This window comes from Lagopus muta, chromosome 22 (genome assembly GCF_023343835.1).
Source record: "Lagopus muta isolate bLagMut1 chromosome 22, bLagMut1 primary, whole genome shotgun sequence".
NCBI classification, from domain to species: Eukaryota; Metazoa; Chordata; class Aves; order Galliformes; family Phasianidae; genus Lagopus; species Lagopus muta.
In genome coordinates this window covers 2,794,867-2,810,131 of record NC_064454.1, presented here as the reverse complement: position 1 = coordinate 2,810,131, position 15,265 = coordinate 2,794,867, and the positions used below count along the sequence as shown (strand labels likewise).

The 15,265-nt window shown below is 46.1% G+C and overlaps 1 protein-coding gene across 1 annotated transcript in view; it reads right to left on the bottom strand.

Annotated features, from left to right (window-relative positions):
* LOC125703533 (zonadhesin-like) overlaps nt 1-15,265 on the bottom strand; it is a 110,021-nt gene that overhangs the window by 69,457 nt on the left and 25,299 nt on the right. The window contains exons 26-49 of the mRNA XM_048968125.1: nt 15,005-15,154; nt 14,487-14,666; nt 13,828-13,944; nt 13,271-13,420; nt 12,438-12,653; nt 11,859-11,963; nt 11,625-11,769; nt 11,298-11,512; nt 11,114-11,213; nt 10,333-10,499; nt 9,123-9,356; nt 8,587-8,684; nt 7,820-7,997; nt 7,122-7,349; nt 6,837-6,932; nt 6,516-6,689; nt 5,667-5,822; nt 4,741-4,861; nt 4,142-4,356; nt 3,350-3,601; nt 3,066-3,257; nt 1,235-1,384; nt 983-1,086; nt 257-474 (exon numbers count right to left, since the gene is read on the bottom strand). Coding sequence (XP_048824082.1) covers nt 257-474; nt 983-1,086; nt 1,235-1,384; nt 3,066-3,257; nt 3,350-3,601; nt 4,142-4,356; nt 4,741-4,861; nt 5,667-5,822; nt 6,516-6,689; nt 6,837-6,932; nt 7,122-7,349; nt 7,820-7,997; nt 8,587-8,684; nt 9,123-9,356; nt 10,333-10,499; nt 11,114-11,213; nt 11,298-11,512; nt 11,625-11,769; nt 11,859-11,963; nt 12,438-12,653; nt 13,271-13,420; nt 13,828-13,944; nt 14,487-14,666; nt 15,005-15,154 — 3,961 coding nt within the window. The remainder of the gene's footprint in view (nt 1-256; nt 475-982; nt 1,087-1,234; nt 1,385-3,065; nt 3,258-3,349; nt 3,602-4,141; nt 4,357-4,740; nt 4,862-5,666; nt 5,823-6,515; nt 6,690-6,836; nt 6,933-7,121; nt 7,350-7,819; nt 7,998-8,586; nt 8,685-9,122; nt 9,357-10,332; nt 10,500-11,113; nt 11,214-11,297; nt 11,513-11,624; nt 11,770-11,858; nt 11,964-12,437; nt 12,654-13,270; nt 13,421-13,827; nt 13,945-14,486; nt 14,667-15,004; nt 15,155-15,265) is intronic.

Sequence of the window (15,265 nt, the reverse complement as noted above, 5' to 3'; positions counted from 1 at the left end):
GCAAACAAATAGGGAGAACTGGCTCTGAAGCACATGCCAGGACCACCAAGCAGATGCTGTACAGCAGCATGTAACCTAGAGAGCTCAGAGCAAACGCTTTGCAGTTTAGTTATTTTTGACTGTAAATATTTGCACACAAGGGACTGGGCAAGATATATTCAGGCCCAGTGTTTAGTTTGGATGCCCCTCTGCTCCAGCCTACACAGCAATCCTGCCAGCTGTATTTTCCCACTAGCAAGTGACAGTCTCACCGCACCCTGCATTACACAGCGACGTCTGAGCCAGATCAAACAATCCTGCCCTGCTGCAATATCGGCCAGCAGGGCAGGGCTGGCACTGCTCTTCTGCCTGCAGGCCCCTGACAGCAGAGAAGGACCCAGGAGGGCAAGGTATGGGATTCTCAGTTCCATTGGGGCAGAAATGCCCTGCAGGACAGATATCATTACCTGGCAACACAGAGCCAGCAAATTCCACCTGCGTGAGGAAGAAGAAACAAACAAACAGAAACAGAGGGAAAAAAAAATGTTATCAAAACAAGATTTGGCCCAAAATACTACAGAGACAGGTTCTGGAAAGGGTACATATGGGCTGAATTCTTCAAGTTTTCTGCCACTGAAACTAAATGCAGACCACAGCTGGTACAAAAAGGACACTGGAAGTGCTGGTTGCTGAGCCACAGCTACCCAGTCACTGCTCTCATTGTGTGGAAGAGACCTGAGACAGGCACACTCCAGTGATACCTACAGAAAGGGATGTCTGGCCATTACTTGTTAGCAGGCTGCAAGATACTCCAGCAGACATTAAGAGCAGCATGTCAGTTCATCTGAGCAGCTACCAAGGGCAGCAGCAGTGGGAAAGAGCAACCCTGTGCAAAGCAGTAAGACTTGGAAAATGTAACACCAGAAGCCACGACATTGTGAGGGTCCCAGTCCTTGTCCTCAGGATGCAAGGTCAACTGTGCTGTTTGCCAGTGCTCACTTACCCTGTTTTTGAAAGGGGTTGGGCTGATGGCTCCCTTGGCACAATGGTAACCTGAGTAGCAAAATCCAGAGGGCTGTGAAAGACCTGGTGCTGAGCAATACATGCCTAAAATAAACAGGAAAGTGATCTCACTGAAATGGCCAGCACAGAAGGTAGGTGAAGGAGTCAATAACCTGAAGGAAGTCATATTTTTATTCAACCTTTCCATTTATGCCCTCCATGTTTTTTTTTTTTGTGCCGAGTCCCTGCTTACCTGCTGGGCAGGGCTCACAGTCAGAGGTGCTGGTGGCACCAGTCCTGGGGCCAAAGGTACCTTTTGGACATGGATGCTCTGTACTGAAGTTGGTACCTGGCAGACAGAAGTACCCAGCAGGGCACAGCTCAGGAGTGTGGGCTCCAGAACCTAGGATACAAAAAGCAGCATCTTGATCAGGAAACATTATAAGACACGACAAGCAATGTCATTCTCCATCAACATATTCAAGCTAAACCCAGGACGTGGGCTTCATTGTGTGTACTTCTGATGCAGTTGTTCAGAATCGTGTTGCAGTAACTGGAGAGAAACAGCACTTCTAGAGGAACCACACTTCAAGTGCAATTCATCTCATCCTAAGGCAGACAAGTAAAATAAGAGAGACAAATTGCAGCCCTGAAGTGTCTCTTGCCACTGACTACAGGAGTACAAAAAACTAGCACAGGTACAGATGTCTACAAAGGAGCTGTCTGAAGTTTTATTCAAGTAACTCCACCTAGGGAACAGAATCACGTCTGTGCAGCTGTATTTCTTGTGGGGTTGTTTTTTTTTTGTAGCATGCACGAGCTGCTAGACAGGAAAAGCTCCCTTGTATTTTCCTGGGCATTAAGTTTCTTTGCCCTAAAGAGGAGAAAGATTTGGCTTCTCCTTACTCTTTCAACAACTTCTTACTCTTAGAAGCCTGTTCTGGCTTCCACTCTTGGCAGATGCTGATGCTTCTGTTTGTCTAGTCCCATCCAACACTGACTTAGTAGAACCTTAACAGAAAGAAGGAAGCAATTCAAAATCCTTTTTGCCCTGCTAAGTCTCAGTGAGACTCAGCTCTCAGTGACACAAAATCAATTTTTATCACAATACACAGCCCTACTTTTGCTAGACTCCCTAAATCCCTCTCCTCCCATGACTGATAGGTCCCATTCTCACAGGGCATAGGAAAGGCAGATCCCTTGGGACAGCAGCAGCCTCATGGGCAGCGACAGGGAGTGGGAGTAGCTGAAGCCTGGCCAGACAGGCAGCAGTACCTGCAGAACATGCTCCCTTGGAAGTGATTTTGCCCAGTCTTACAACTTTGAAAGCACAGCCTTTCCCTTTCCTTTCTCAGATCAAAGACAAAAGAAAACCCTTATCTCCTGAAAGCACAACCCCCTTCATCATTCACCTGTCACCAATATCAGAAAGAATGTGTTCCCCAAATTTCAGCCTCAGACAAAGAACATCTTAGTACAAAGGAAAGGCAATTTTTGAATTATATGCATGTAGGAAACGTGGGCTTCCATGTGCAATTGTACTTTTGGAAAGCTCGCTTGTGGTTCCAGCTCTGCTACAAACCCATGCGAGTTAAGCTTTCCCCTCTCTCCTATTCCAGTTTCCTACCTGAGAAAGGGGAAAAGCTTCTTTGTCTTATGGAAGGGGCAGGTGAATCTGTTACCACCAGTGTGACCTCAAATACTTCAGCGTCGTGGGGGGGGAGTAAATACATATATTGTGCAAACAGATTGTGAGAACCTCTGAGCAGCTGCCTCAGAGCAGAGACCCTGGCTGAGAGTTGCACCAAATACCTGTCTGCCAGGCTGTTTTGTTTCCCAGAGAGGCTGAACTCCTTTAAGATGCATCTACAAAAAGTGTCAGAGCCAAGGAACAAAGATGACATAGAATAGCAAGTGGTGTTCTGGGTGCTATGAAAAACCCCACAGAAATACAAGTGAAATAATACAGGGTGTTTTTGCTTGGTGAATGTTATATGAGCTGTACAGAATAAAGCTGTAGATGTACCTACCTCGCCCCACTTTACACTGTGCAAATCCCAGCTCTCAAATACAACAGCACTCACCACTGCAGAAATACCCAGCTGGGCAGAGCTGACAGTCTGCTGGCTGCCACTTCCCTCTCTCAGAGTTGAAGTGACCAGGGCTGCAAGGAACTGGGGATTCAGAGCCTTCAGGACAGTAAAAGCCTGGGGGACACTGCTTATGGTCTGGCCGTGTGGATTCACCATCACAAAAATAGCCAGCAGAACACGATCCTGCAAGAAAGAAAAGCTGCTGTGTTAGGGATGAGCACCCAGAAAGCATTAAAATACCCTCATTAAAGGTGTTCAATCCAGTCAATACACACCAGAAATGCTCATCAAGCCGTCTCCTTGGCAGAACTTCCCTCCTGGGCAGGGCAGGCAGGCATTATGGTAAGCCATCCCAGACTGAGGCAAAAACATGCCAGAGGGACACGGCTGTGGCTTGCTGCTGCCTGCTGGGCAGTAATGGCCTGCTGGGCAAAGGCCACCAGTGGCATCATTGGCAGGATTGGGTACCTGTGCCTTTAAAGTGCAGTAATAGCCAGGCAAACAAGAACCACTCGGGGAAACAAGTCCTAAAGAGAAGGAATATGAAGTCAAATAAGCTACTGTGTTACATAATTCACAGCTTCTGGACTAAACAAAGCAGACAAGCCCTGTCAGCACAATGAATTCAGAGCCTACTGACTTGCGGTTACGTTTGTTATCTAAAAGCTGCATCTACAGCCTCCACATTTTCTCACACGACCAGACAGCTAAGGGCCTAAACAGTCTAGATCACCTTACAGAAGATGCTGACCAAGACTGTGCACCCATTTCTCCACCAAGAGAAAACCAAATGAATCCTAGAGCCTAAGCAGCTTGGCTTTTGTTTCAATAATCTTTTCCAAAAAATCCACCTTTAATCCACCTCTTTAAACTTGCAAAAGACAGATTTGCAGAGATCTTTGCAATGACCATAAACAATTACTACTCAACAGGTCCCAGAGATGATTGCAAACACTCCTTAAAAGTCATATGGACCGCATACAGATGAAAACTTCATCTATTAGTGGAACTTAAATTTAGATCTAACACAGCCTAGGAAATGTATTTAACCCACATCTGGTCCTTACCTGCACTGGCACAAAACATGCCTCCAGGACAAGGCAAGCACTCCCTAGGGTTTCTCAGTCCAGTTTTGTTACTGTAAGTCCCTGCTGGGCATGGGTACTGATTGCCAGCTTTTGTGCCCAGGAGGCAGTAATGTCCTGCTAAACAGACCATTGGTTTGATCACTCCACTTGAGCTGTTATGGAGACTGGATGGATGGCCTTCAAGGGCACAGAACCTAAAAAAGAAATCCAAGCACTGCCTCAGTCCACGCTCTCCCTTTGTTCTAAGGGACTAAGAAACACTTTCTATGCAACAGTGATAGTTTGAGATGACAAGAAAAGGAAAGCAAATTACTTGAAATGGTACACAGAGCTGAGATGAACCTGCCAGGAACATTCTGTCTTTCCCAGCAGATTCACCTAGTAGGATGGATCTTCTGTAACACAGGTTGCAGTACAGAAAACGCCATAATAAAGGGAAAGGTAATACAAAAACAGGAAGAAAAAACCCAGCCATGTGTATCAAAAGAAATGACACAGTGCAGCTGCCTAAGGCAGATGGAAATACACACGCGAATTCACAAGGAAAGCATCAAAATGAAGCAGCAGATTTCACTTACATTCCTGCTGGGCACATTTCACACTGGCTTTTACCAGCCTGATCCTGGTATTTTCCAGAGGGGCAGGGTATGGGCTCAGGGCTGCCAGTGGGGCAATAGTGACCCACAGGACATAAATAATCTAAAGGAAAATAAGGAAGGAATACTTATATAATTGCTCTGCTCACAACCAGTGTCATCGGAAGAAACATCACCACAAACCTAGAACTGGAAGATTTAAGATAAAGATTTTGCATGTATGCAGGTGGAACTGCCAGTGTTTTATGCACAGAATTGTAAGGGTTGGAAGGGAGCTGTGCCTGTTGCCTTGCTGGCACCACTGAAAAGGGCATGGAAAAAAAAGACTTACAAAGATCAGCTCCTTGCCCTGTGTTAAAAGCTTTGCTAAACGCAGATCTGAGCAGTGGAAGCAGTGCACTCTGAATACCACCATCACATATCACCAAAGCAGGCTTTTAACCAAACAGCTCTGCAGACTTGTTGCCCTCCAAAGCTTTTAGAAAGCTCAATTGGTTGCAACCTCACTGTTGCTTTTCACAGAGCTGTCTGAATGCTCCTGAAACAGCAGGGTTTGAGTTAGCATGTATCCTCATATCACCCTTACCAAATGGAGAACAGACATCCTCACATCATGTTCTCACTTACCAGCTCTTTCTAGCAAAGCTGAAAACACAACAAGGAATAAAAACCTCTTGAGACATTTATTCAGCTTGTTTTTTGTAACAAGTAAACAAGGTCCATCCTCCTCTTATAGTTACCCACTACTTCAACTGCATTACTAGATGGAATGTTTGGAAAACATTTTCTAGAAATCTAAATAGCCAGAAATTTATAGAAATAACTTCCAGCCCTATGGGGTGCAGATTTTAAGTCCATCTTCCTATTGCAGCTCCTGTAGATAAAGAAGGACCTCCAAGATTTCCTACCTGAATGCTGCCCAGACACAGAGCCCTCGGGGCAGAACCAGCCTTCCTCACACAGACCTTCTGGGGAGCTCTGACCACACTCAGAACAGAACCACCCTGGGAAGCAGGCCTGGCAGTCCTGTGCTGACTGGCCACCACGATGAGCCAGAAAGGAGCCTGAAAGACATTGAAAGCACATGCTCCCATCACCCTCAACACTGTTGGAAGTGGATACGGAGAGAAATACAAAGTCTTTGCAGAGTAACTGGTGCACTGGTTAGTGGATGGCGGTACTCCTGTGAGGGAGGTCTGTGGGAGGCTGCTTATGGATGCTGGCTGAGGTGAATTCCTATTTCTTCCTGCTCTAGGCTGAGCAGTACAATCACTTGCTCAACGTATCTGTAGATTTTATCCAGGAAAGAAACGATCATCTAAAAGCCTTTCTCATTCAACTTAATTGGTAGAATCATTAATGGCAATGTTAAAGGACATCTCTGACTGCAGAGAGGGCAGCAGAGACTCTTACATGTGCACAGCTCACCACTGCTGTGTGACCTTTCTTTCAGGAATGCTCAGCAAAGAGCATCCCCCCGACAGCTGCACAGCAGCATCTATACCACAGACTGAGGCTCCAGAGGCAGCTGTGCAATTACTGTCTGAATTTAGGACTGATGCTTCTAATACAACAGCAGCAGATTAGCAGCTAAGATTTCATGCTGACAGCAGCTGCCCCTTGGGGAGCATAAAGGCACGCTTCAGTGCAAAATAACAAGGGGCTGCAAAACAATGGCACAGACTCGGATGAGCTCAGCAGCTCACTTGGCACTGCTAAGAGAAATGATGGCATGCAGCAGCTGCTGTCAAACCTACCTCGGGGACAAGGAGATGGAGAAGAACTCCCTGCAGGACAGAAGTGGCCTTGAGGACAAATGTTCCCCACTGCTCCATCCGTGGGGTTTGGCAGCACGGAGCCCCCTGTGCAGTAGAAGCCAGCCTCACAGGGACCTGATGGAGCTGATAGCTCTGCAGTTGCACAGTACATACCTGATGCAGGGGACAGAAGCAAAGACCTCCATTTGAGGGACATGAGAATGCAAATACAAACAGCACAAGACTGGGATTGCCTAGTGATCATGGAGACAGTACTACAAAATAAAGCAATTTGTGCAGGGAGAAAGATGCTTTTCCTACCTGGAGTGCACGGAATAGGAAGAAATGAACCGACAGGACAAAAGGTTCCTGCTTGGCACTGCCCAAAAGATCCAGAAGCTGGAGCTGCCATGTCCACTGATGGAAAGAACAGAGGCTGAGCTGAAGCAGAAAAATTGCAAGGGGTCTATCTTACCTAAAGAGCTTAGAACAGAACTGGAGCGCTCAATTAAAGAAAGCAGCACGGGAAAGCAAGCCATCTGAGTCCTCTAGGTGACTCCACACCACCACTGCTACAATAATAATCATTTGTACACTTTATTATACCTGAGTGATTTCCAGGAAACATTGGCTTGCTTGACATGGATCCAGGTGGACAAAACCATCCAGGCATGCACAGTCCATCTGGTCTTGCTAGGCCTGGCTTGGAACAGACCCTTCCAGGAGGACACAGCTGGCACTTGGAAGCATCCCAGATATTTAAAGCATCACTGTACGTTCCAGGAGGACAAGGATACTGAGTGGCAAATTTGGTATTCCTGGGGCAGTAATGACCTAGGAGAGAAGAGGCAGGCTTCAAAAAGGTCAGTGCATGCAGGTAAGAGCCTGAGAAGAACCTCCCAACCTGTGCACACAGAATTCTCCTCATCTGTTTCTGAAGAAGATTGGAGCCAAGCTACGACAGTGGGCCCATCTTGCAATCTGTCACAACTGGATGACATCTTTGTCACATCAGCAGCATAAAATGAAGTTGGTCAGAGTTGAGGATTAGCAATACTTTTAACAGCAACCACTTTTTTAATAAGACCTCAAAGTACGTTATAAAAGTCTCTGTAGTCTCTGTCTACTCAGGCAGGGGAAATGAATCACAAAGAGGTTAAGTGCTTTGACCAAGGTCCAGGAGAAGAGAGTTGTGATTCATGCAACAGAGTCCAATGTTGAATCCACTTCAGACAGCTTTAAGAGCATCTGCTAATCCTTGTAAGATTACTCCAGAACGAGTAAATAGGTACCATCAGACCCACCTGCAGGGCAATCCGTGTAGTTTGTGGAAGCAGCCTCACAGTAAAAACCTTCTGGGCACTCCAAACACTGCACCGTGCTCCAGGATGGGCTGTAACTCCCTGCAGGGCAAGGCTGGGCTCTGCTGCTCCCTGCTACACAATAGTGTCCAGGTGGACACGGTCCTCCACTGACTGTTATCTTTAAGGAACAACACCACTGTTTCAGAAAGTCTTTCTACACAGTTCACAAACAGAGGGCAGCCTCACAAGAAGGATGGTCAGATTCTTATGATGATGAGCACTAGACACACAGCATGGAAGACTGCATTCATCACTTAGTCATCTTGCAGGCTGCACACATCCTTTTCCAAGCTAACAGATCAGAACCCTGCATGTAACAAGTCCTACTGTGTGGAAGCTGGCATCACCTTTTCCTCCTCACCTGTGGTCTCAGAGAGCTGCTGCATAAACCCACTGTCTCATTATGATCTGCAAGAGTTCTATGTATTCTGCCTAGGAGGAGGGCTGGCAGATGCAATTCTATTCTAAACCATGCACTAATGATCTCTGTAATTTTTATGTGATATGGCATTCTGCTCCGCTTTGCAGCACCAATATGCAAAGATAGAGATGCCTTTGGTGAGGTGTATTTAGCCATTCCTAGCCCTTCTCACTATCAATAAACCAGTAACTTAAGAGTTGGAGCTGGGGCAAAAGAAATACAGTAACCTAACGGTGTTCAGTTCAGATACCATGTTTGCCATATTCACATCACAAGAACAACTTACCCTGGGAGGTTTAGGAGAAATGGCTCCTCCACTGCAGTAGAATCCACCTTCACATAATCCAGTTGGAGATAAAAGTCCAGTCCCACTGCAGAAATACCCTGAAGGAGGGACCACAATGGCACCATAATGACATTGGTCAAACAAGACAGATGGGAAAATATAAATAGGGAAAAAAAATCCCTCAACCATCATGTTTGATATCACCCACATCTATTCTCCTGAAAACGTTCTTACTGGGAACAGCTGCAGCACAGAGCTTACGTGTCTGAACAAACAGCACTATGCAGTATCTCAAAGTGTGAAAACTTGAAGAGGAAAGGTGGAAAGTGAAGATCATAGCACAGAAATAAGCACCTCACTGTTAGCACGCTCTTACAGGGCTAACTGGCAGATTTCATCTATGCTTTACTTCATCTCTCTCTCCAGGAGAACAGATGTGCATGATCACCTGCTCCAGAACCACAACGTTTCTCAGGAGCCCCACAAGTGCTGGTGTTTGGCTGGAATCTCTTTAGTCCTTTCTCTCAGTACTGTACCTGCATCACACAGAAGGCAGTCCTCAATCCCAGTATTCCCAGTTGAGTTGCTATAATGACCAGGAGGACATGGCTGTGGAAAGGCAGTGCCCATAGGGCAGTAAGTTCCCTTTGGGCACACGTCCCCCAGAAGACCATCTGTGGGTGTTGGATTAGAAGAGCCTCCACTGCAGTAGAACCCAGCCAGACAGGGCCCTGTAACGCGTGCCTGCCCTGCGAGTGCACAGTAGTGCCCTGAGAAAGCAATGCAGAGCCATTAGACCTGGGAGAAAACAGTGTAAAGATACGTCAGAGGACAGGCTGCAAACATGTAAATACGTGCAATGAAGTGCAAGAAGATTTCACTTGATTTGGGCAAACAACCAGCACACGATGCCTAGTGACAGCAGGCTTAATGAAGTTAAATTATTGTTCTAAGTCATTAATCTAGGCTCATGATGTGATTCATACCATCATCAGATACCTACACTAGAAGAATAATCTGACCTCTCTCTCTCCTCCCCTAACAAGACAGCCTAGCTGAGGGGCTTTGCTGAACTTGCCAACCTAAAGGTGGCACAAACCTCATGCCAACATCATGTTTGCATTTGAACAATGCAGTGCTGCATACAAATACTGGCTCAAGATCTGGAGCCAGCATAATCAATTAAAATAATCTTTAATTTAAGCTAATTCTCAATATGACACAATGTTACAGCTATGCTGCTTCTGATTCTCATCTGAGTACCTGTGCTCAATGTGAAACGTTGCCTACTAAGTTTCTTTCATAAAGATGGCTTTATTTTTCAAGTTTATGAAGCACTCCATAAGGTATCTATGACAGATGTGTGACAGCATGGAGATGACAATCTTCCAGACTAATATCATCTTCCATGTTTTTCCATGTCACATCTCTTAAGGTACATTTCAGAGCCAAAAAGTAACACTATCTCTGAAGTGCTTGAGTCCAATCACAGAGCCTTGCCTCGTGCTTACAAGTGTTGTTCAGAATACAGCTTTAGAAGCCCTTAGATCAACAATAATATAATATTGAATAGCTGCCTGTCTCCATTTCCATATGACATACTGGGCTCTGGACATATGAGATTCTGCAGCCTGTTATTCATCTACTGAAACGTGCTAAAGCTACTGCTGAACCTCAAGAACATTCAAAATATATGTTCACAGACTGCCCAGTCACCATCCTGAGATACTCTCATTTGCCATTTACCTCGCTCACAGGGGATACAGTGAGATACCAGGCTGCTCCCATTTTGTGGGTTGTAAGTGCCCTTGGGACATGGAAACTGAGTGGCAGAAGCTGTGCTGGTAGGGCAGTAGTGGCCAGCTGAACATTCATTCTCCAAAAAGGAAGAGGAATTTTTGGGACAGAAGAACCTGGTTGAAAGACAGAAGAAAAGGGACAGTGAGGGGAAGAAATCTAGCAATGTTCTATCCACAAATACCCAAATAATGACTTAATGGTGGTAACAGCCAATCTAATGTGGCTGCTGCACTGACCACAAAAAAAACTCTCATGCACATTACCACATTCTTACTTGTTTCCTCATACACCAAATTGACGGCATAATTGCAAAAGCCACAGAGACATAATTTTCTTAACTTGAGTCATAACACATCCAGGCTGTGAATCATCAGCTTGTAACAGTTAATCAAGGTCAAATCCAGTTAGTAATTGGAGATGAATCCCCTAAGGACATGCCAGTCTCAGCATCAGGTTGATACACAAGACTCTCTTTCCCCACATCAGGACTATGCCTGCCTGTTGCCAAGGGAACAGCTGCCATCTCTTACTGCAAGACATGAAAGAAGTTAATTCCAATGGTTTCCTTGCTTTTAACAGATCTCTCATCTAAATTCCCTTCCAGAGCAGTCGTACATGGATTAAAGACTTTGCTTGGTCTCACACTGCCAAGGTGACTGGATAAACCATTACCTCCAACAGTTCTTTATTCCTACATACAACACTAGTGTCACATTCTCACTCTTACCCTTGGGGACAGGGAAGACAGCTGGCTTGCCTTTGCGAGGGGTTATACGATCCTGCTGGACAAGCCATTGGAAGAGCTGTGCCCTTGGGACAGAAATGCCCTGGGAAAAAAAAGAATTGATCAGAATTGGCAGTCTCTGAAAAAACAACAGAAAATCAAGCCCAACAGAGAAACCCTAACTTACCCTGGGGACATGGCTCTGGTTGCTCACCAGGGACACAGTATTCACCCTCTGGGCAAGCATGGCACTTCTCTCCATGGGTCTGTGGCATATAGGAGCCAGCAGGACACGGTTCTGGGCTCCTGGATCCAAGAGGGCAAAAATGACCCAGGGGACACGGAGCTCCTGAGAGTCCATCAGTGGGTGTTGGGGTCTGGGCCCTACTGACACAGTAATACCTGCAGCAGCAAATACAGGAACACACTCCCGTTGTTTCAAGAGGGTTAAGAAGACCTTTTGTAGAACATATCTCCTTCCAGACTACACAAATGTGTTCAATCTTCTACTTACCCTGGGCTGCAGTGTCCTGTGGGAGCTCTCTGTCCAGAGCTGTTGCAATAGTGCCCTCCAGGACAAGGCTGGCAGTCCTGCAAACTCCTCCTGCCTTCACTGCCAGACCAGGTGCCAGGAGGACACTTTAAAGGATGTGGTGCACCTGGCAAAATAAGTTACACCAGAGAGAGGAAATGTCACCTCATATTTTATATAGAAAATGAAAAGCTATGCTTCAGTGAAGCACATTACCTTCTGGACAGTAATGACCAGGAGGACAAGGAAATCCTGACTCTCCGTCTTGAGGATTTCTTACACGGGCACCAATTCTGCACCAAAATCCCTCAGCACAGTCTCCTAAAAAACAGAACAATACACAAAAAGCACTCAATAGGTGCATAAATATAAATTTCTGAATACAGATTGGAATACAGGCCATGACAAGGCGCTCCATCACTGCTCCATCACTGCATACTCCACAAACTAACAATGAAATGGCCAATTAGGGGAGAAGCTGCTTCTAACTGGATGGAGTGCAGAACTGGTAACAGATGACAAACTGACAGCTCCTAAACAGAAGCACTGAGCTCACACCAAGCACTGCCTCTGTGTTTGGGCAAGTACTTCAGCACACATTTTGAGCTCTGCAGTCCCACTCTCCATTCTTGCATAGAAAAAGAGATGTTTTTTCTTTTCAGAATGTTCTCAACAAGTAATAGATCATCTTAGCAGAGAAAAGAACCCTACTGTCCTTACTTCAATCTCTGGCAGCAGCCAACAGCCGTCAGCAGGACTCCAGTTGTTGTGAACATATGCAGAACAGCACTATACCTGTGGGGGCAGCAAGTCCAGACAATTCACAGTATTTTCCTGGTGGGCAGCTCTGACATTCTTTGACAGTTTTCAGTTTTTGCCTTGGGCCAAATGTTCCCACTGGACAGCTGTACTGAGTGCTTCTCTTTGTCCCTGGGGGGCAGTAAAAGCCTTGAGGGCAGGGGTAAAGGGTAAAATCAGTAACTGGCCTTTGCTGGTTGTCACAGTAATAGCCTGCAGAGAAGACAGAGGGGAAAGACAAATTAGTCACTAAGATGTACTAGGCACGAGCTGCTGCTCTTTGGAAGTGAAAGCTCCTAGCAGGTTCTCCCAGGTCACCAAGCACCTCACCGGCCACTTGAGAAATAAATCTATTGCTGACCTTAACTTCCCATTGATCAGAACTACAACTGTGCTGGGACGAATCCACATCAAAGCATTCCCAGTTGTGGTGCTCATAAGGAGGAAATTTAACATCTGGTGATCTTCAATACACAGGATAAAAGCTACGGGTGGTGTGGGGAAACACGTAGGGATGCAGAACTGAGCTCTGCTTCCTTCCAGTTCCTGAAACTTGTCAAGGATTACTTTCCCACTGGCTGTGAGAGTTTTCCCTTGGTGGTATTTCAGTTGTTCAGACAAAATACAGAGAAGTCACCACTTCTGCTTTTATGTCAGAGTTGCCTGAACCTCTAACAGTCTTTTCACACAGAGCCACAAATTATTCTCTGGTCAAGAGAAGAAAACCAGGCAGTGAGTTCCAAACTTTCACCCATAAAAAAGCTCAAGAGCCAGAAACAGGCAGGCAGCTCCTGTACAAAGGGTGCAGAGCACTCAGTGAATTCCCTCACCTTCCCAGCACTCTCCAGTGGGGGCACTGAGACCAGGACCCTCACAGTAGAAGCCAGAGGGACAAGGCTGGCACTCAGAAAGTGTTCTCCTCCCTGGCAGGCTGGAGAAGGTGCCAGCTGGGCACAGCTTGGGTTCTGCTGACCCTGCAGCTGTGAGAAGAGAAACAAGGCAGAAAGAAATGAATAGTGAAAGAACAAATATTGTTGCATTTGGGGGCTGAACGAGTGCAGTGCAGCATGGAAAGGGCAGCCGTGGAATCTTATTTTCGCTCAGAAGTGAAGTAGTACTGCATGGAAGAGGACAGATATTAACTTTATTTTGTAGTGGGTAATGGATGTGAAGCTAAACACATCCTGAAGACAGACAGCTTCAAGCAATGAGACAAATATGTCCCTACTTTCAGAGTATGGGTAAGCAACCAGGAGAAGAATCTGGGACTCAGGGCACCCTGATCAGAGCCCAGCAAGTTGGCTATCACACTCCCAGAACCACCCATCAGGATTCCAGATATTAAATGCCAAGGAATTGCTGTCCCTGACTGATGCTGGATACTTACTGCAGTAAGTCCCCGCAGGGCAGATATTCCCAGTCACATCATCTGTTGGATTAGGGAGAACTGCTCCACCTTTACAGTAAAACCCAGCAGTACATTCCCCACTAGGCACAGACAGACCTGGAAGACAGAGAGGATAATGGCAACCCAAGCATGAGAACAAAGGAAGAAAAGCAGGAGAAAAACCAACTTGGAGCTTCCCTCAGGGTGAACATGACAAGCTAACACCTGAGCCCCGTTCTGTGCCAGTCCAGAGAGACACCAAAGACATCTTGCAAACACCTCTGCAGCTCTATGAATGTATCAGGATAAAAACAGATCACATTTAACACACCAAAAGAATACTGAAAGGACAGAAAAGAAACAGAAGAAAATGAATCAGCAGTCTGCATCCCAGTATCTGCAGGCTCTGCAGGTTCAGAGAATACAGAGGAATCTGACAGAGAACCTTGACGCCCTGTATCTACAAACCTATAAAGATGCATTTGCACTGTTCCTCTGAGGATGGGAACGTGGCCACAGAAGCTTAAGGATACACAGAAAATTCTGGGCAAAGTTGAGTTTATCACCTGCAATCAGGATTTAACTTTAAGTCTTCTACTGAGTTCCTAAGTAACAAATATGTCTGCATTTCAGCTCCCTTTTCAAAACCAGACGCAAACCTGAAGCATTGCAGTAAAACCCAGGACGGCAGGGCAGAGGCTCTGGGCTTCCTCTAGGGCAGTAGAAACCAGCAATGCACTTCCCTCCAGTAGCAGTAGCTGGGCAGAGGCAGTTGGCACTGGTGTAGTTATCCAGATCAAAAGGCTGTGAGGTCCAAGCAGCAGAGATGCAAAACCAACCTGAAAACAAGTGCATATAGTGATCCTTTTGTGAGGCACCATATCAGCCAAGATGGTCTCACAACCTTGAGTTCAGTACTACTGCTATGTGGCAGGGGGCTGAATTCTCCTGCCAGAACAGGCTGTGAATTGCAGACAGATTACTGTTCATGGCTACCAGATACATCCTACATGAATTCTGCACCCATTTGAAAGCCAAGTGGATTCCCAGGGTGCCTTCAGTGGTATTACACACCTACAGCCAAGTGACTCAAGCAAATGGAGAGGCTGATGGATGCACCCTAAGACATTGCCTCTACGTGCTGTGCACTACAGCGGCCAAACAGATCCAGACTCACCTGCATCACACTTGCCTGATGGAGCTGTCAAGTTCTCCTTCCCACAGTAGTGCCCAGGTGGGCAGGGCAAGCAGCTATCCAAGCTCTGTGTCATGGAATCAGGGTTAAAGTAGCCACGGGGACAGGGAAACTCAGTAGCAAACCTGGTTCCTTTGAAATAAGAGAGAATCTTTCACAGATTGTAATATCTTGACCATTAATCCCACAGCATTACCTCATGTTTCTAAGGATTCTGCAATTCTATGTCATACTGTTGCCAAT